The 21,815-nt window shown below is 35.7% G+C and overlaps 2 protein-coding genes across 2 annotated transcripts; one reads left to right on the top strand and one right to left on the bottom strand.

Annotated features, from left to right (window-relative positions):
• Positions 1–1,151: 1,151 nt before the first annotated feature.
• Positions 1,152–11,525, top strand: ATNUG2 (GTP-binding family protein). The gene is made up of 11 exons (XM_088514716.1): positions 1,152–1,549; positions 2,119–2,252; positions 3,053–3,182; positions 3,326–3,486; positions 3,914–4,015; positions 4,125–4,229; positions 4,706–4,834; positions 5,631–5,771; positions 7,700–7,800; positions 8,375–8,432; positions 10,970–11,525. Exons 1-11 carry the CDS (start codon positions 1,315–1,317, stop codon positions 11,363–11,365), a joined length of 1,692 nt encoding a protein of 563 aa, XP_088370842.1. The 5' UTR covers positions 1,152–1,314; the 3' UTR covers positions 11,366–11,525.
• Positions 11,526–12,103: 578 nt separating this feature from the next.
• Positions 12,104–17,085, bottom strand: LOC132174990 (trigger factor type chaperone family protein). The gene is made up of 13 exons (XM_059586776.2): positions 16,685–17,085; positions 16,217–16,300; positions 16,005–16,133; positions 15,340–15,428; positions 14,995–15,178; positions 14,533–14,617; positions 14,283–14,437; positions 14,032–14,124; positions 13,848–13,940; positions 13,162–13,242; positions 12,857–13,006; positions 12,649–12,744; positions 12,104–12,346 (listed from the first exon to the last, which is right to left on the bottom strand). Exons 1-13 carry the CDS (start codon positions 17,018–17,020, stop codon positions 12,269–12,271), a joined length of 1,653 nt encoding a protein of 550 aa, XP_059442759.2. The 5' UTR covers positions 17,021–17,085; the 3' UTR covers positions 12,104–12,268.
• Positions 17,086–21,815: the final 4,730 nt, after the last annotated feature.

The following is a 21,815-nucleotide window of genomic DNA, read 5'->3' on the forward strand; positions in this document are numbered from 1 at the left end:
TTTGAAAAAATGTTTAAATTTTCGGGAGAAAACCTAGCTGTGTCCGTTTCTCTGTCTCATCGTCTCTCCATCTAAAAAACAATCGAGTTCTGTTTCCTCTGTACTCTCTCTTGCTCTCTAGCTCTGTCTGTAGCTAGAATAATCATATATATACCGTAACAAAAAGAAGAAAAAAAAAAAAAAACCAACGGCTGAGATTTAACTTTATCATTTATGATCTAAACAAGACTAACTCTTTCACGCCGTCTCTCCTGCAAAAACCCATTTCAGAGAGGAGGTGAAAAGGAGAAAGAAGGTAAAGAAATTTCTTGTTTTCTTTTTTTGATTTTGTTTTCTCCCGTTCGGGTGTAATGGGTATTAGTGTTGGTTTGGTGATGGATTTTGAAGAGTGAAAGAATGGGTTTAGAGAGAGAAAGGAAGAGATTTAAGCGAGAAAGATGGGTTGGGAGTTGGAGAAGATTGAGGGAGGAGAGATTGGCCGGCGGGTGGGGAGGGTTCGGGGAGAGACGAGATAGAAGGGGGAAAGAGGGAGGCGGCCTTTATTTGAAGGGAAATGTCAGGCATTCTCTTGTGTCCTACCGATATAGCTTTTAAAATTTTCGATAGATTAAAGGTTAGTAATGAAAATATGAAATTTAACGATGATTTTAAAATCACATTACATTTAAAAAAACATTAGAAAAAAACTAGGCATCTAAGATTTCCCTTATTTCAATATCCAAAAGAAAAGTACTAAAGAGTAAAATAAATAAACCCATAAAAAATTTCAAACAGAAGTAACAATGGTTTTTAAATTAAAAAAAATGTAATTATCTCTTTCTTATCTACCATTCACGGTCTGTCATGTTAGTTTAAAATTTTTTTTGATTTTATTTGTTTGGCTTCTTAGTAATTCTCATACCCAAACGAAAAGATAAGTGGTAAGAAACCAAATAAATGAACTTAGAAAAAATTTTAAACTGACGATACAAGGGTTTTTAAATTATATAATTCATTCTCCCTTGTCTTGTCTGCCATTCACAGTTTGTTACCTCAGTTTAAAATTTTTTTTTAATATATTTGTTTGGTTCGCTAACACTTCTAGTACGAAAATAAGAACCCCAAACACACGCTTCAGAAAATCAGTAGAGGGCAAAAGGGTCATTTTACAATCAAACAAAAAGTACTGTATTCTCGAACGAAGAGAGAGAACCGACCCATCTATGCCCCGCCTTAAACCCTAGGTTACATTTGTAGTTGCCCATCAACTGAGGAAGATAAACAAAAGAAAAGAATAATCTGCCCCTAATTTTTCCTACACTTTCAGGATCCAAGATGACGAAGAAGAAGATGAAGGAGAAGAGCGTAAACATCTCGGGAAAGCCGAAGCACTCGCTGGACGCGAACCGTACGGACAAGAGCAATGGTTCGCGTAGCGCCGCCACAGTTCGGCGGCTTCAAATGTACAACACGAGGCCCAAGCGGGACCGATCAGGCAAGATCCTCAAGCACGACTTTCAGTCCAAGGAGCTTCCGAACACTCGAATCCAACCTGACCGCCGCTGGTTCGGTAAGAGATACCTATATGTGTGCACACACACATCTTTATGTATTTGTGAGTTTGTGAGTTGAAGGGCTTAGTAGTGATCAATAGTTGAATTGGATTGCAATGAATGCAATTGGGTAGCTAGTTGAATTGGTAGGGTTTAATGTCTGCTTATGGCTGGATTGAAGAGTGCCTGTGTTGGAATTTGTAAGTATTGTGGAGAAAACAATGGAATTTTAATAGAGAATACATTAGAAGTTTGGAAAAGTACTTTATAGTTATATATTATTTTGCCCTAATCGTTCTGGAAGCTTTATTACATTTGTAATTGAAGAAACAAGATTTTACACCCTGGTTCTTGTACATCTTATATAATAAGTTCATTTTGAAATAATTTTTTTTTTCAGTGATAATCAATCCTTGAAAACATATTTCAAGTAGCTACTTTTGTGTAGATAATTTTTTATGCGAAGGAAATGTTGAGTGCTGCAGCAGTTTTCCTCACCAAGAGGTGGAAAAATGCTACTGGTCTCTAATTTGGGGATGATTAACAAAGTTGCAATTTATTGATTTTTTGTTGGCTGAATATGCAGGGAATACTCGAGTTGTGAATCAGAAAGAGCTTGAATTTTTCCGTGAAGAGCTTCAAAATCGGATGTCTAGTAGCTATAATGTCATTTTGAAGGAGAGGAAACTGCCCTTGTCCCTCTTGAATGATCGCCAAAAGGTATGCGGCCTTTCTAAATTTGAGCTTTAGTGCACTCAGTACTACCAATGGGAGGGTGGCCAGTAGCTCTGCAGGAGCTGTTAGAGGCCCTACCTCCCCCACAGGCAAAGCTTTTCCATTTTAAGGCAGAGCAAGAAATTTAATTACACCTTGTACACCGAAGGAGAAAAGGGAAATCACTTGTGTCATTTTTAGCTGAACTATTGTTGTTTGTTCCTCTGCGTTGAGTGTTGCATAGTTATCTTCCATGCTCACCGTTTCTTGGAAATATCTAGATTACTACTAAAATGACGTTTGATCAATATCAGTTTGGCAGTGCATGGATAATTAAATTGTTAGACGTTAATCAATTTAGTTTAATAAAGTTACCTGATTTAGATGCGTACAGGCGGTGTAATGCTTGTTTGGAGCTTGGATTAATTTTAAGTAAACTCATCAAAATATGATCTTTATTCTTTGCTACCAAACATGCTTGTTCACATTTTTGTTCAAGTTTCCAATATTATCATCTTCACATATGATCTGCCAAGCCTCACTTGGGGATTGAAAATTTTCCTACCTTGTTGGGAATCTAAGATTTCTCCATTCTCCCATGTGGAACTTTTTTAATCCTAGTTATGTTAGAGCATCTCATATAATATATGAAAAGCGTGGGTCTTTTTGGATGGTTATTAAGAATTGACGGTGGAAATAGTAACACGTTTATCCTTCAAACAACTGTTGAAGGCAGAATTTTATCTTGTTGCTGCAAGCATTATGTATTTGTATTTACTAACAGAGTGCTTTTTTATATCTTGAAGCAAGCCAGAGTTCATCTTCTTGATACTGAGCCTTTTGAGGATGCATTTGGACCAAAGGCAAAGAGGAAGCGTCCAAAGCTCTTGGCAGCAGATTATGAGTCATGGGCTAAGAAAGCCGATGGTTCTCAGGGTATATAAATGTTCTTTTCTCCCTCTTCTCCTGTTCTCCTTCTTCTTTCCATTTAGTTGGTCATGGTTGTAGACTTGTAGTAAAAAGTAAACTTTTTCTTACTAATGGTTATTTACTTGATTTTTTTTTTTTCAATTGCTTAGATGTCTTTGAGGAGAAGCATGCTGCCAATGCCTCTGCAGAAGGAGATGAAGAAGATGGACTTAGGGACCTGGTTCGGCATACAATGTTTGAGAAGGGTCAAAGTAAACGTATATGGGGTGAGCTCTATAAAGTAATAGACTCTTCAGATGTGGTTGTCCAGGTTAGTGTTTCTTTTTTACTTGGTTGAAAAGTATAATACTATTCTCATACATGGGTTAGGTTCAGGAAATATATAGGATGAGATTGAACTCTTGTGCTTCTTCCTATTCTCCAAATTCATGTACCTTAGTTGGTTCATGCACATCTTTCCCTGGTTTTATGACAGTGCTTGCTTCATCCTCCAAGACATTATTTTAGATAGTTAAAAATCTGTGACCGTATATTGTAGATGGAGCTTGTTACATGGTTGGAATAATTAGATATTTTGTATAGTTTCCCATTTTGTGATTGATTTTGTTATTCTTGCTTGCCATACTTGTCCTTGCCAACATACTGCTGGTAGGACAATGGACATATTTTGTGTAATTGAACATACGCCCTTCCCCAATTATTTTCTTTTGTTTCTCTCAATTTGTTATGCATTACAGGTTTTGGATGCGAGGGACCCACAAGGTACAAGATGTTACCATCTAGAGAGACATTTGAAAGAGCATTGCAAGCATAAACACTTGATCCTTTTGATAAACAAGGTTTGTTGTGATTTACACATTGAGAGTTATGTGGGATCATTAAGGATTTCCTTATTCTTCCATGTTTCCTATTAAACTGCTTGAACATTTTAATACCTGGTTTTCCCAGTGTGATTTGGTTCCTGCTTGGGCAACTAAAGGGTGGCTTAGAGTGTTATCTAAGGAATATCCAACTCTTGCATTCCATGCGAGCATCAACAAGTCATTTGGCAAGGTACCCTCTCTGCTCATTTAACTTTGTGGTCATGAAGGTAACTGTTGAGTTCTTGAATTCTAACAAACTTTCATATGCTTTGCATATTAATTCTGGTTATCTCGATTAAATTTTTTTTTATCATATTTCCTACCTTGTATTTACTCTACTATACTGGCCACTTTCAAATTTCAGTCTCCTTGCATTTAGAAAAGAATTTATTATAGTTTTAGGTCTAGAGGTTGTGCGAATTTCCATGTTAAAAGGGCCATTAATGGATGCATCGCACCTTATAAACAGAACATGCATTTATAGGATTATTAACTAAATAGGTTTTAAGAAGAAAAAAAACAGCTTGATTTAGCTGGGCCTTGAAGAAAAAAAAAAAAAAGCACCTATGTTGGCAGACAACTAAAAAAATTAGCTTGATTTAGTTGAATTAACTAAATTGTAGTTCTAATGCAAGTTTTTCAAATTTGTCTTTTTGTTGGACTCAGGGTTCTCTTCTATCAGTATTGAGACAATTTGCTCGGTTAAAAAGCGACAAGCAAGCTATATCTGTCGGATTTATTGGGTATCCTAATGTTGGAAAGTCTTCGGTCATTAACACACTACGTACGAAGAATGTAATATTTCTCTTTCTCCTTTGCTGCCTCTGATTTTGTAGTTCTTGGGCACGATTAATTTAATAGTCACATGCACATGCAATATACAGAAATATACATATATGTTGTATTTGATATTTTATAGTAATTTGACTGTTGGAGTTAGAAAAAAAAATTGAGCAACTTTCTTTATCCTTTGCACATGTGTGGATACATACACAGCATACTTCTCATTTCAGATTACCTGAGTGGTAGTTTTGTGGTCAGTTTGCCCTTTTTTTAGCTGACATAAGACGTAGCTTATTTTACAACATTCTCAGCCTCTTGTGCTTGCGGTGGCATTATGTCAGGTTGTCGATCAACCTACTGTATGAATTTTCTTTGCACATGCAAAAGTTGGGAGCTTTTGAGGGCTAAATACAAGAAAGCATTATTAAATCCATGCAGCAAGCTTCATGGTTGTGCAATTGTTGTAGGAATTTTCTCTTAGTTGTCTGCCAGCAGAAGTTATTTTGTCATGTGATATCTATGCAATTATGGTGCTGTCTTTTCTGCTTAAATCTCAATCTTATTTGCAAGTGGAAGTCTTTGAGTGCTTCAAATTATACATATCGTGTACATTCTATTATTACTGTCACTACTAAGAAGCTTGCCTGCAAAGGACATATTGGTAGAGAGTCACATTCTTAGGATTTTCTATCTTAGTGTTCAATTTTAGTGACTTTTGTTGCTTTTGTATAACAAAGTTGTTGATGAAGCTTGCTACTCTAGTGGTTTAGTTTAGCTGACATACTTGTGTGTTTCTTTTCCTCTCAAGGTTTGCAAGGTTGCTCCTATTCCAGGTGAGACTAAAGTGTGGCAGTACATAACTCTCACAAAGAGGATCTTCTTGATTGACTGCCCTGGAGTTGTTTACCAGAACAAGGATTCCGAAACAGATATTGTACTGAAGGGTGTGGTATGTTCTAATTTTATGCTTCCATGGTAAAAGTTCTGTAACACTTTTTGAAACATTGATTTGCTAATGCTATTGTTGAAAGTATCCTAGTTTTTTTTTTTTTTCCGTGAGAAGTACACATGCATACTCCCTTGAACTACCGCTTCATTATCAACACCCCCCCCTCCCCCCTCGAACTACCACCTCATTATCAACCCCCCCTCCCTCTCCCAAACCATCAAAAAATGTCAATGTCCCCTTAAGGCCAGAAAAAAAAAATCAAAAATGACCTTAATTTTTTAAGCAAGTCAAAAATAACCTTAAATTTTTTTTTTTTAAAAAAAAAGGGGTTTGGCCACCCCCCTTGGGCCTTGGCCAAAATGGGGTGATAATTCTGGCCGGCACGACTGCCATTGTTAATATGTGGGCGATAACTCATGACGAGCAGGTCTGGTCCAAGCCCAGAGAATTCAAGCCAGAGCAATTATGTTGGAAGATGTAGCCATTATGGGGTCTGATCTTAGGTTGGCTTCATTTGGTTCTGGAACAAGGGTCTGTCCTGGCAAGGCCTTGGGGCTTTCAACTGTTTGAGCTCTGGCTTGCACAGTTGCTCCAGAGCTTCAATTGGATGCCTTCTGATCATGGTACTGTCGACTTGTCTGAGTTCCTCAAACTTTCATCGGAGATACAACACTCCTTGGTCTGCAGGCAGTTCCTAGGATTGCTTGAAATGAATTTGATGGCACTCGCAAATTCTTATAAATTCGAGGCAACCCCCATTTTGGAGCCACCCCTGGAAGAACCCTTTCTTTTAAAAAAAAAAAAATTATGAAAGGTATTTTTGTCATTGGGTGGGGAAATTAACAATAGGGTGGTAGTTTGTGGAGGGTGCATACTAGCATGATAGAGTTGCATTATGTGAGAATGTCATAGTCAAACTTCTACTGTATGTGTGTTATAAGGCCTCGTGTTTAAAGTGTCTTGATGTTTGAATTAAAATGGTACAAGGTTAATTTAGTGTATTTTTTTTTTTTTTTTTTGATAAGTAATAATGATATAAAGCAAAAGCGTAGAGGGGCACAACCCACATACACGGGAAGTATAAAGAGAAAGCGCCTAAGAGGGAGAGAAATGAAAGAGGAAGTCAGAAAAACTAATCAGGACCTAGCCAAGCGGCTATCCAAGAGTAAAGAGTAAAGAAGAAAAGATGAGTCAGTTCCTCTACAGTCCTAGTAGAATTCTCAAAACATCTAGCGTTTCTTTCATTCCAAATACAACCATATAAGACAAAGAGGGATCATCTTCCACATAAGACAAAGGTTAATTTAGTGTATCATAAAACCAGAAGCTCATACAAGCCCATGCAAACCATAAGAAACATCTCTTCTGCATGTTGATGTTCCAGTTCTGCAGAATATTTTTATGCTGGAATGTATGTTTCAGTTGCTATTCTTCCTAATTATTTATTCTCAGCCTTGTGTAACAATGCCCAGAAATTTCTAAAACTGTTGAATTTAGTCGTATTTTGGCTTGCCAAATTTATTTTATTTTTTGGGTTCCCATGTCTGAACTTTTTAAAAAGTTTGCATATGTTGTACTTACCATATGAGAATCCCCTTATCATACCAATAAATATATTGTCGCCTTACGCTTTTAATGATATCGCGATTGCTTATTAAAAATAAAATCAGTAAATAAATTGTACCTCATATCTTGTAAATAAATTGTTATATACGGTCCCTTCCCCCTTTTTTCTCACCCAATGATTGCAGTACTAGATCTGTAGTATTATTAAATCCTGTCTTGTGCTCTCCTAATTCTTTTGAAGTAGAGTTTTATTGTGTGCCGGTTTATTTCTTATCAATGTCTTCCTATGTTTTATTAGACAAATCAATCTTTTATGAATCATCTATATCGTTTTAAAATAATGATTTTTCCCGTGCTTCTAGGTACGTGTCACAAACTTGCAGGATGCCTCAGAACACATTGGAGAAGTTTTGAAACGTGTGAAGAAGGAGCACTTGGAAAGAGCATATAAGATAAAAGACTGGTGTGTCAACTCTCTCTAGTTGGAATTGTAACGTCATGTCATGATTCAAAATGGAACCTTTTAGAGCATCCTGACTTCCCAGATGTCTTGCCCAGTGGTCTCTTCCCAATTTTTGTTTTCTTTTTTTATTTATTTTTATGAATAGGTCTCCCAATTTCCATGCCCTAACTCTCCTTAGTTTTAGAAACTGCAGCTATTAGCAAAGTTTCAAATCTTCACAATGCAAAATTCATGCTACCTTTTATATTCATGCTCATATATTTGGTCTCCTTGATGTCAATATCCCAATTATGGGATATTAGATATAAACTTGCATGGATCACTGCTTGCTTTTAATTGATTTTAGGTGATACTCATCTTTATGTCTGGCTCTAGTGAATTTGAAATTGGTGTAGTTCAATATTGGCCTTGTTTTCTAATCTAGGAATTCTCTAACAAGTGCTGTAAACTGCAATTACTTAGTTCCAGTACTTTATTTTGCTTGCTTTTGTCTAAGTTTCTGTATGAGACTCCTAATTCCTTTATCCGACACTGTTTTCACAACTTAAATACTTTCTCATGGTAATGTTCTCAGGGTTGATGAAAATGACTTTTTGGTTCAGCTATGCAAATTGTCAGGCAAGCTTTTGAAGGTACTTGTTTTAACTTCCATGCTTAATGGGTTTTTTTTTTGTTTTTTTTTGTTTTTTAATTTTTTTATTTTAAGGATAAGTAATTGAAATTTTATTAAGAGTGAAAGGGCTCTACCCATTTACACAAGAAACGCCTAACCAGAAGAAGACGAGATCAAGAGAGTTGATAAAATTAGGAAAAAGTAAAAATCATAGGCAGCTGTCCATTATTAGTGAAGAGTTTTGAATAAGAAGGCCTTTAGTTTCACCACCGTCTTCTTGCAATTTTCAAAACTTGTAGTGTTTCTCTCTCCAAATGAACCACATAAAGCATGGTGGAATCATCTTCCACGCTGCTAGACTCCAAAAGCTACCAAAATGCCCTCTCCAACTTGTATAGAGATCCACTACCCATTGAGCCATAACCCACTTCCACAAAGACCGAAGACAGAATTCCATAAGGGCTTTGCACCCTCACAGTGTAGAAGGTGATCTACAATTTCTCTACTCTTCTTACACACACAATACCAATCTACGACTATGAGATTCCGCTTTCTTAAGTTATCTGTAGCAAAGATCTTCCCCAAGGCGGTCAACCTGGCGAAGAAAGCCTCTCTTGAAGGAACATTACTCTGCCATATACTCCTCTAGGATAAGGGAGCATTGTCATGGGGGCTAAGGGCAAAATAGAAAGATTTGACCTCAAACAACCCTCTCTTGCAGGGGGTTCAAACAAGTTTATCTTCCACTCCCCCCTCATCCAGATAGAATACAACAAATTGAAAAACGAGAAGGAATCCTCCCAATCATGCGTTGCTATAATAAAACTAACATTCCCCTAATGAGTCACTAGAAAACTGTAAGCGATCAGCAATAGAAGCATCCTTAAAGGGAGCTATACTAAATAACTTTGGGTGTGCTACCTTAAGGCCTTGGACCTCACATTATACGTCATGCCAAAATCTAATCTTGGAATTATCCCTTACTGCAAAACTAGTAAATCTAGAAAACACACCCCCCATCTCCTCATGATATTTTTCTAGAAGAGTAATGCTACACGCACTTTCACTTTCCGACACTCATTTCTCCACACCTATAGGTGGCTTTTAAACTCACCATTGGATTAAGTCCAATAAAGATTCATAAAAATTTCAATGGTGATTTTAAAAGCCACTTACAAGAGTGGGGAAAATGGGTGTGGAGAAGTGGGATTGTGTTGCATTACTCTTTCCAGAGACCAACCACATGCAACCCATTTACCTCATTAGAACTGGACCCTCCCTGCATTCTACCATGTTTAGAATCCATTAGCACTCTCCATAGAGTCTCACTCTCTAAAGCATAGCACTATAGCCACTTCCTAAAGAGCTCAATTAAATAGGAGTAAATTTTGGACATCCAACCCCCCTTAGAAATCGGAGAACAAACCATGTTCCAACCTACCAAATGAAATTTGAACTCTTCATCAATACCACTGCACTGGAAATCTCGTTGAAGTTTCTTTATACGATTGGCAAAGCCCAAAGAGAGTGGAAAAAAAAAAAAAATGTAGGCACATTAGAGAGGGTGCTCTTATAAACAACACTTGATCTTCTCGAAGGGTGGCATGTTTACATTGATTTAGCCTTATAAGAAGCTCCCAAAGGAGCACCACGATATTCAAAGGCAAGGAAGACACCCTGCAACCCAGGATACGCGCCAGATCTTCTACATTATTAATATTACCAATAGAGACCAGTTTTGATTTAGCCAAATTAATCTTCAAACCTGAAACTACCTCAAAACATAAGAACAAGCAACGCAAATGACGGGGGTATTCCGGATTTGCCCTGCAGAATATCAAAGTGTCATCCGTAAAAAGATGGGAAATGTCAAGCCCACCACACTTCTAGACCTCACGGAAAAGCAAGACAAGAAACCCCTGTTCACTGTAGCAGTGATATTTTACTTAGCAAAGGTAGCAATAAGGTCACTTAGTATATTGAGATTAAATATTGTGGAAGCTGGAAATTTGTCTACATGTCTTGTGTGGTGCAATTTATATGTTATCAGTCATTTGGTGTTGAAATAGTGGAAAGTTTGCATGAGATGATGATTCATGAGACTTTAGGAGGAAATGAGCAGATGCAAGCTGACAGTTAATTTGGACAAGGTTAATGTGAGAAAAGGGCGTTAACTTTCAGTGGTGAGAGATGAATGGCTGCTGGGAATGTGGTAGTAGATTCTCTTTAGCTGGCTGGGTAAATTGAAACTAGACATTGGATTGAACACATTTGGGTATGACTCAGAGACCGAGATGACTTGATAAAACTCAACTTTCAAGCCATTACTTCTCCTGGCCTTGGATAATGCGTTATATTTTTTCCTTCTTTTCCCCAAAAATAAGGCAATTGCCTATAAATATGATTTAATTCCAGCCAGCAAATCCCTTGCCTAATTATGCTTTTTCTAAACAATATATTGCGACTTAGCTCTCTATATCTTAATGTTTTGCTTTTGCTTTTGAAATAAACAATGTGCTTCATTCATGACCGACTTTTTGTTGTGTGGCTGTGTAGGGTGGAGAACCTGACTTGATGACGGCGGGAAAGATGATCCTTCATGACTGGCAGAGGGGTAAGATACCCTTTTTTGTGCCCCCTCCACGACAAGAAGCCAAGTCATCGGAGGAACCCAATGCTTTTGGCGCTGACAAAGTTGAAGGTGTGGAGAGCAGTCAAGCAGCTGCTGCTTTTAAAGCCATTGCAAGTGTTATTTCATCCCAGCAGCTAAAATCTGTCCCTGTTCAAAGAGATCTCTTTAGTGAGAATGAGTTAGAGGGTGATACAGATGCGCAGCTTCCGGCTGCTGAGGGTGAGACATCCGAGCAGCTCCCAGCTGCCGAGAGTGATTCACCTGTGCTTCTTTCAGCATCTGAGGACGAGAGTGCTGACGAACTTCCTGGTAGTGACTAGTGAGCCATAATTTATACCGGGGAGGAAGTCACTTTTTGTAGTGTGGGAAGTTTTAGATGTCTAGTCCTTTTCAAATATTGCCTGCCAGATTCGTTTTGATTGCAGAGTATAAAATTGCGAGCTCGTTTAATTATATTCTATCACAAGTTTTTTTGTTTTTCCTAACATCATGTACAAGAAATTCGATTGACAATTTTAAAAGCCATAAGCCCCCGAAAAATTGGGCGGCTGTTATCACTGAAAATGGAAATTACATCAAGGTTCCACTTGGTTCAGTGTAAAATATTTTTTTATATAAAATGTTTTTAGTTAAAAACTGTGTTGGAAAAACCACCGATTTTTTTGGTTTTTTACTCGACCTAAAAGTGTATTTTTTGAAATCTTTTTTTGCTGCTTGCTTTGCACCCGAAAATATGAAATGATTAACATTTAAAATTTCTTGAAAGGCTAATAACTCAATCTTAAACTCAAGCCGATTTAATCAAGAACCAATGCACCGTATAGTCACACGATAGAGCATTCAAGGATTTTTTTTTTTTTTTGTTTATGAGTATAGAGCATTCAAGGTTAATTCGCAAATGAATTGTTCATCTTACTCGCTCTTCCAATGACCGACCACCTTTGTCTTCATCAATCCAACTTGTGTACTCGGGCGTCCAGAACTTAAAATCGTTGGGTTATATTTGTGTTTATTGAAAAAAAAAAAAAAAAAAAAAAAAAAACACTGACAGCATACCCTCTCTAGCAATCTTGAATTGTATTTAACATTTTTTTTTTCTTATAAAAATCTGTTAAAAAAACATCTTTTCTATTGAGAATGTCATAAACGGAGAGACAAAAATTTGACTACCGGCGGTGCTTCTTTAAAGCTTCTGTTCTGCTCTCTCTCTCTCTCTCTCTCTCTCATCCGGTTATGTACTGAATCTCTGCATGTTCTCTCAACCATTCAAGCACCTTTGCTCCCTCCAGTATCTCTTGTACCTACACAATTTCAGAGCATAAATTAGTTCATTGTCAACAGCCCTTACGTTATCTGACCAAGAGAGACACGACGGGAACAAGTAATTTCGGACTAAAGGTTATTATGTATAGTTTATCAATAAGATGAGACTAGAAGTGCTTCATGTATCTTGTTGTTCAACAAAAATGTTCTATGATGCCCCTCAACCTGTCCTGGAATCCCCAGACAAGCCCTTCTGAATGACTTAAAAGATAACACAATTGGCTTATATGAAGGTTTAGCCAAAAGGAAAGCAGTGACATTAAGGACAGTGTACACATACCTGTTCCCTGATCCTCTCCTCATCATATTCTTGTCTTTGTCGTTTAAATTCAGTAATGGAATTCTCAACCTCTTTCACTAGCTCATCCGTGGAAAACTGCAACATGTTTTCAAATTTAGTTTTCAGTAAAGCAAGTGATGCTTCTTCGTTTTTCTTTTTTAACCAGCAAATGATATTTATTGAATTATCTCTAAATGTAGTTATTTACCTGCAAATTTTCACGTTTATATATATCCCCAACTGCCAAATTCTGTTTTATTACATTCAATATGTTGTCCTTCTGGTGTTCGAGAAACTCGTTTACTGCCTTTGGGCTTGATAGAGAAGCCAACTGTTGTTCATTTAGTTTCACATTCGCCTGTGCCACCATAACACTAGAATGAGAACTGAGATACACATCAACTAAGGAAATGAGAGACGGTTGAAACCAAAACATGCATATTGGTGGAATTTTGAAACCCTGTGACACTGAATTGGGTACCCTGAAATAATACATATTTTCCAAGTACTAACCTGTATCTCTAGAAGTTTGGCTCCATAAAGCTGTCTACCTTGTTCCTCAAACAAAGATTGAGGAACATCAACCTCTACCATCTGAAAATCACAATACACATGTACAATATATATTATGAAAATTCAAAATTATTAGGAAAGGGAGGACTGTTTTCAAGTGGGGATCATAGTTTTTTCACTATAATGCTCGTGATTGATATTTCATATTTCCTCTGACAGGATGAACTAAATGATAGATTTGATCAACATCAATTCAAGTCATTAGCTAGAGGCTGGCTACATGATCCATCAGAAATATAGATCCCGTCAAGAGAGAGGATCATAATACCAAAAGAAAGTTCAATAGTACATAATCTTTCTCCGTGATATTCATGATTTCTAAATCATGTCAAGGCTCATGCATGGACTCTGTGGATCCACTAGAAAAGTGGGTCATGTCACTTACATTCATGCGAATGCAAGTGTTTTAATATGCATTTGGATAATGTTTATGTGCCCACACGGATAATCAAGAAACCTTATCTGATAAGGTTTTTTTTTTCTTCCCCTTTTTGTTAATACGTAAATATTAAAAAAAGAAAAAAAGAAAAAGAGTTTTCCATCATAAGTTCATGCAACACAGGCATGAATTAAACCACAAGAAACGAATTCAATTTTGATGATGTTATTTCTGAAGAATAATACACCTTTTGAAGTTGGTCTAGAATTGCGTTATCTGTTGCTTGTTCTCTAGCCGTTTGCTCCATTTCTAGAAATCTCTGTAATAATGATTCCTTAACCTGCATGTTTGAAAAGCACAAAAAAATTCATTTCAGAGTTGATTGGATAGGATGCTTAGTTTTCAAGTATGTGTGAATTCACGGCAGTTACCTGCTTCAGAGTGGTGCATCCATGAAGAAGCCTGTCAGCAAGAGAGTCATCCAACTCAAGCAAGTCTCTGTAAAATAGTTCTTTGCATTCAACCTAGAAAAGAGTATGGAATTAGTATAAACATTTTGCAAAGCTCAGTACTATGGGCATAGATGGATTATCATAGAAAACAACTTAAGAGTGTAATGATGTTTCATGTATGTGTATGTCTTTATATTATAATCAGACCTTTTTGAAATGAAGGCACTCACAGTAAATTGAGCAAGAACACCACGGAGATTTTCTTGTTTCCATGATTCAGGAAATACAAGAGGAAAGGTCTTCGTTTCACCTCGTTGAATTCCTATAATGGAATCAAGAAAACCAGGAAGTACTTTACCTCCATCTTCTGTATCAAAATGAAAACCTGCAGGCAGAATGTACAGTAGAGCAAGGAAATGTTTACATTACGCATGAAAAAATTGACAGAATGTGTATAATCTTCAGTGCATACAGGCAGACCTTTACTCTCTGCAGATGGAATCTTTTGAACCTCATCTTGATTAATTGTTGTTGCTGATATGTCAAGGACAGCAACATCACCTATCTGTGGAAGATTCAAGTTTTTATGATTTGCCAAAATCATATGAAAATAAAACAAACAAAAATCAGGAGAAAAAAAGAAGAGGAAATTATGGTCAAAGAATATAAGAATTGATCAATGAATTCTTTGTATGGCATCAAGTGCGGTAATCTGTTGATTACGGCATGACTACTGCAAAAGAAAGTTGAACAGTTTATGCTGGCCAAACTTTTTCCATGCACTTTATGACAGGGTCTAGAAGAGCTCATCTTCCTTTAAACTAAATAAACTATGAAGGTTTGAATTTAAAATATTTATTTTATTAAAAAACGATAAAAAATGAAGTGAAAAGGGAAAAGCAACCAGTAATATGATTATCAGACTAAAGTAACTTGACTTACCTGCAATCCTCTATCAGTTACAATTCTCATCGAACCAAGGGACTTGTGACGACGTCTCAGTTCTTGTTCGGTAGCTCTCTGAGCATCTATGTCACTATCTATTTCAACAACAATGTTCATGTTCTTGTATCCATTCTCTGGAATCCATTTTACTTGAGGTACCACATCAACAATGACATCATATCTGGAACACAAGTCAATAAATAAGCATGATTCACAAACACACATATATAACAAACACGCATATATAAAATAAATGCCTCTCCTTCCTTCTAGTATACAACGAATAAAGAAAATAAGATCATGCAAGTGAACTGTAGCTTATAAGATGTATACATGACAAACCTGAGAGAGTTCAGAGAAGAATAGGTCTGCTCCATCTCAGAAAATTTGGTTACAATGCGGACTGAATCTCTCAAAGCCGTTCCTGTTACCTATAGAATAAATGTGTGTCAAGAAAACAATCGATACGCATCAAGATAGGGTCTTTGGCCTAAATAATCTACAAAATCAACACTCATTTTGAAATAAATGGTGCAAAGTTCTTTCTTCCAGAAGAACTGAGCTATATATCAGTTCAAATCCTCACTGAAAGGCAATTCACAGCCAAAAAAGATTTCTGCTTTTGACAGCTGATGCAACTTCGATAGGCTTTGGTGAGCAACAATTGGTTTTCTTTGAGGTTCGGGGAAAGTATAATCAAACAATGTACTGCATATATTTTACAGAAAACGAACTTTTGAACTGTTGCAAATAAGTTAGAGATCATTAACCATCTAACTTATTTAATTTAAATATGGCAGCATGGACCCTTTAAATGCTATTACACAGAACTTGAAACAATAAATCAGAACTCCCAAATACCACACTTAATTCAAGCATATATATGGATGTAAATATAATGAAATGAAGTGAATCCGGCTATATGTAAAATAGCAATCTAATAATGTTTCAAAACATAAACAGAGAAAAAAAAAAATGAGAGTAACTGAATGTTACTTTCAACGTACCGAGGACATGGCATGTGGAAGGGTCCTCTTTAGAATAGATTCAACGGTTGCCTTTTGGACATTTTTCTTCCCAACATAACTCAAAAGAATACTTTCGGGAACTTTCTTTCCGGGGCGAAATCCAGGGACCTAAGTACATGAAAAACCAATAATAAAACATAAAATAAATTTCCTTTTTGCACAGGCTAAAACATCTTTCCTCCCACAAGCACCTTCGCTTGCTTCATGAACTCATTCATGACTCTCTCGTAGCAATCCTCGCATACAGCTGGTGGAACTTGTACACTCAATCTAACCTGCACGAAGAGAATATAGGAATAGAGATTTCATTCATACCCATTCTCTATAAAATAACAATAACCAAAATTCGTGTCACATTAACGCAAAAACATAAATGCCGTACTTTTGAAGTACTTGAAAGTTATAATTTTCTTTAAAAGAAAAAGAAACATCCATTAACATCTTGAAGACCCAGTTGGATTAAGTAACCAATAATCTACTCGAAAGTGCTAGAAAAAGGCCCATTCAAATTCAGCCACAAACCAGAGAGAGGAGATAAGCTTTTTAGCTGATGAAGAAACCCAATTGAATTAACCAAGTAAAACTCAAAGCAATGATATTAATATAAAGAAATAATAAAAATAAAAATATCTTAGACAATTAAGTAGCGAAAGACTCACGCTGCTATTGGGTTCTTCGGTCTCCTTGACCTCGATATCCGCCGGAAGCCGATCTTTTTCATTGCCAAGAGCGACCGAAGAAGAAGAAGAAGAAGAAGAAGAGGAAGAAGACGCTGAAGCAACAAATTGACACGGGTTTCGAGGAAATGGAAGTGGTTGAAGATGGTGGATTAGGCGGGAAGGAGATAGAAGCTTGAGAGAACCGATTGGTCTGTGATTGAATTGGAGAATTGGGTTTCTGAGAGAAGAAGCAGAGGTTGAACAGATAAGGGCGTGAGGTGGTCGACATGGGTTCTTGTTGAGGAGCTTCGTAGAGCTACTGATGCAGAGCTCCATTGTTGGTCTTTGCAAGAGCTAAAAGATAAAACAGAGAGAGACAGAGAGCGCTTTGTAGGATATTTGTGCGTGTGAGAGCATTTCTATTGGAGCACTAAACGACAGTCGTTGTTTTCATGGATGTTTTTATGAAGGATCTGTAAGGGCGACTTCCGACAGAAGAAAGTTTCTTCAGTGACGAAACAGTTAAAATTGCCGACGTATTAGACTATCACCACTTAGAAGTATAAAGATTTCCAATGGAGAATACTCGATGGGGGCATGAGCTGCAACCGGCATTTGTTCTTTGGTCGACGGATTCTGTTCGGTTCGTTGCAATATTTTCCCTGCAACCACTACTTAACTGTGGAAATTGTATTTACCGCATGGGGCTTCTAACCGAGTTATTTTACCTTTGTGAACCGCCTAATGCGGCCCTTAAAAAGGCTTAGGTTTCATTGCTTACTATTTGTTTTCATTTACATTTTTCGTTTGGTTTTTGTCGTTGGAGAGCTCACCCCGATTTGTTTGTTTTCTCTCATGTAACCCTTGTCTCATTATTGAATAAAAAATTAAAAAATTAAAAATTACCATATGGAATTGGCAAATGCATAAAGCCACTCTTCCAACATAATGTACTTCAGAATATATATATATATATATATATATATGTGTGTGTGTGTGAGATGAATATGTTAGACTAGGGGTGTACACCGCCCTAGATGGGCTGTTTTTGCCTCCTAATTGTCAGTTAGGGCGGTGCAGTTATATATGCTCTAAGCAACTGCTATCAGCCAGTATCAAGTATGGGCCTTTTGAACATATTTTGATGTTTTTGGCCTATTTTTAGACCCCTTTTTTTTTTTTTTTTTAAACATATTTGTTTTTAATGCTATATATATATATATATATATATATATATATCAAGCAGTGCATGACAGTTAATGATCGGCCAACCTAAAAAGTCCTATGTTAGACCCATCTCACTAGCCTTCGGCCAAGAGGAGGAGGAATACAACCTACTAGGCTACTAATATACGTTGTTGAAAATAATTGTCCCCTTTGGTCAATAATTTTTTGTTCTAGATGAATATGTCTTTCAAAAGCCATCCCCAATAGGCAATAGCCATGACATCCCAATCAATGCTGTGGGACGTCTCCAGGATGGCATTGGACACAAAATTTCCCAACAACTTGATAGTATGGTGGTCTTAGGTTGCAATTGCAACTCTCAAAGGCATTCAATTCAATAAATGCTGATTGTATCGTCTAATAAGTTTCTTACTTAACAAGGAAAGCCAAAATTGTCTCTAAGGGATAACTCAATCAGTAATAGACCACGTCTTATGAAGCGGGAGTCACTAGTTCAAATTATCTCTCATTTTCTTGTATGGACATATATATAAAAATAAAACAAAATTAAATTAAATTAAAAAAAAAAAAAAAAAAAAAAAAGGCCAAAACTTAAAACAATCACGGCCATTTAGTTGGTAGGTTTTTTTTGTCATCAACTATAATCAAGTCTTGCAATATTTAATGCCATAGCTATTGGGTAAGCCTTTGCCTTAACCATGCCAGTTTTCAAGTGCAAACTGAAAAATATGATTTACACCCCAAGTTTAATTTAAAAATAAATAAATAAATATTAATTTTATTGTACTATTCAAATTATTAAGACTATTAATTTTCAATCCAAATACCACATGGCACATATATCAATACCAAAATTAAAACAAGCATAAAAGAAAATTAGCTGAGATTTTGTTAATGAAGTGAAAACATTTTGGAAGAACCTTTCAAAATAAAAAACCACTCAGAAGCTTGATCAATCTCAAAAGGCATTCATTATAGAAGCCTTGTGTTACAAATTGATTTTACTTGCAAAATCTTTGTAACTTCAAAGCCTGAATTTGTAACCTCGACAAACGACTTATTTACCTTCCATTGCAGAAGCTCCACAACTTCTAGTCTTCTTCTACTAGGATTACATTCATGAATAAACATGATCCGCTACAACTCAAAACTCTAGTGACTGGTTTTTATTTTTTGGATGAAAGACAAAGAGAGAAACCAAACATATTTAGGCTCAAAAATTGTTCACGAACCTCTCCAAGAACAATGAAAAATAGTATTTGGATGTTATGAAAGTCATAGATTATTAGGCTTACATAGGTGGGGAAAAAAAAAATTTTAAGCAAAGTTAACTAACAATTAAACCACTAGCAGTCGTCTCGTTTGAACAGGACTTATACTCATTCGAACGCGAACTTGGGTCTTCATGCACTAGTTCAATCAACCGAGCTTCGATTGAGCTATCGACCGAAGGACTCTTCCAAATTTCAATTCTTGACTTTGTTGACGTCACATTTTAACCTAGTAAACATTAAAATTGAAAAATGTTTGTGACAACAAAGTTGTATCCCTTTGAATTAGCTTTCTACAAAACTTATCTTCATTTGATGTCTAAATCAAAAGATATGTTCATTTTACTCCAATTAGGTATTTTTTTTTACAACAATAACGCCAATTTGGAAGCTGCATAATAAGGATTTGGTACATGGATAGGATATGTTGGTATGTAGCATAAAAACTATACAAGGCCACATGACATTGATCTGTTGTGTATATGCAACCAATCAATGTCATATGGCCTTGTAGAGTTCTTATGTCCTATATTATTCCTATCCAATTGCGACTAACACATGATTTCTCTAATTAACATGTTAGGAGCACATGCTATGTGTCGGGTGTCTAATCATGTAAAAAGTACATGTTTGTTGAATAGTTATTTAAAAAAAATCATATGTTTCTCACATAATAAGAGATAGATAATAAATTTATATATTTTCTCCAACTTAATTTGGAAGAAATTTATGTCATTTCATTTGGGTCCTAAAGGCTTCACCTAATAATTTATCCTACTAAGTACTAAGAATAATATTATTTAGTAAACTGCTATATACACAATCTATTAATAACATAGTGTCACAAATAAATGGAAGCGTTTAATTTATAATTATTAAATTATCAATTATCCAAAAAACTTAAGTTCATAGGAAATCACTTAGTCATTCCTAGATGAACAAGTCATTTTCAAACGGTTAAAGCTACAACATCCAAATGATGCATGCATACAGCACCTAAAAGCAGATTGTCTTTTATTTATTTATTTTATTTGAAGTCGATTATCCATCATGGCATTTGGGATAATGGGATACCTAAATTTATCTACCACAAGGCTGTAGCTGCTTAGTACTTAATGTAGGTTTGAAAATATTAGGTTGAAGCCTTGAAGGCCGGTGGCAATTAATTAATGCCTTTTATTATTCTGGTGGACGTAAAGAGAAAGAGGGTCAAAATTAATTAATTTCCATGACTGGGTTAGCTATTTATTATAACGGCTTTTAATTACTCAATCCTCCAATATTAATGCAATCTTTTTCTCTCGAGCTATACAAATGGACTATTTGTGCAACATTTTTTCATAGGGTGATGTGATTGTGCGTGGAAAAGTTTGGCACCGTTTGCCAAATATCCCTTTCCCTTTCTTTTTTTTTTTTTTTTTTTTTTTTTTTTTTTTTAAATTACTAATTATTTTTTCACTTTTCTCTCAAAAAATCAACATTTTATTTCACACTTACATCATTTTAATCACTTATTATTATTATTCAAACTAAAGATTAACAACAACAACATTTAGCAAACACTACTCCATTAATGATCATGAAAAAAAAAGTTATGCAACATTATTTTACATAATGATGCGACGGCACTTTGCATGTGAAATTCGTGAAGATTTTCATAATAAATGTGTATTATCGAATGAGCGTGTTCAACTGTGAAAATTTTTAAAATTAAAAATTTCAAAACAAAATAAAGAATAAATTCCTTACAAATAATTTATTTGTCTATATTAAAAGGAAAATTGTGAAGAACTTTAATTCAGATTCGATACTTTATGATTTTGTTTCTCTAAAAGAGTGCAACTGCAATTTTAGATAGTGAAATGATAGGTGTTCTCCTGATTTTAGGTGAATACTATTTTATAAGGGAAATGCTAGCATTCCCATATAAACCGGGTGAGAGAAATAAAGGTTAATTTATTTTTTGCATATTTATAAAATAATATCCACATAGGATCAGGAAAACACATAACATTTTCCTTTTAGATACTTTTTGTATTTTTTTTTACTAGTACCAATATGTTATGTTGCTCATATATCAATTTTGGAACATATTTATGAAATTAAATATTGGTGATAAATTACTTTATTTTTGTTTTAAATTGTGTTTATAATATTTTTAGTCCGGCCCTTCAACAATAATTTTGTTGGATTTGTCACAGATTGTCATGACTCTCGCAATACCCTTTAATCCTATCCGAACCCTCAAAAGAGAATATAAATGATTCACGTAAAATGTAAATTACTATATGACCCTTCACGCAACAATATATGTGTTGGGACTGTTCATTAATTAAACAAAATAGAATAGTGTGTGGGTTTTTTTTGTTTTTGTTTTTTGTTTTCATTAACAAAAACTAGTTGTTGATGTTTATAATTAAAGATGTTTGAAGGCTTTTGAGGTGTCATGTGGGTGGAACCCAACTTGCCTCTTCAAAAGTCCTTAAAAGTTGCGTCATTGTCTCCAACCGATACACTTGAAAACGACTTGAAGCCAACTTCCGCCATGATGGGGGGCGTTCAAAAGCCGAATACAACCAAAATCTCAGTGGGAAGAAAGAAAAAAAGATACAGGGAAGAAAAAGAGGAAGAAAATCCTTTACTTTTTCTCTGAGTTAATATATATTTATTTG

The sequence above is a fragment of the Corylus avellana genome, chromosome 3, assembly GCF_965113065.1.
Source record: "Corylus avellana chromosome 3, dhCorAvel1.hap1.2, whole genome shotgun sequence".
Lineage (NCBI taxonomy): Eukaryota > Viridiplantae > Streptophyta > Magnoliopsida > Fagales > Betulaceae > Corylus > Corylus avellana.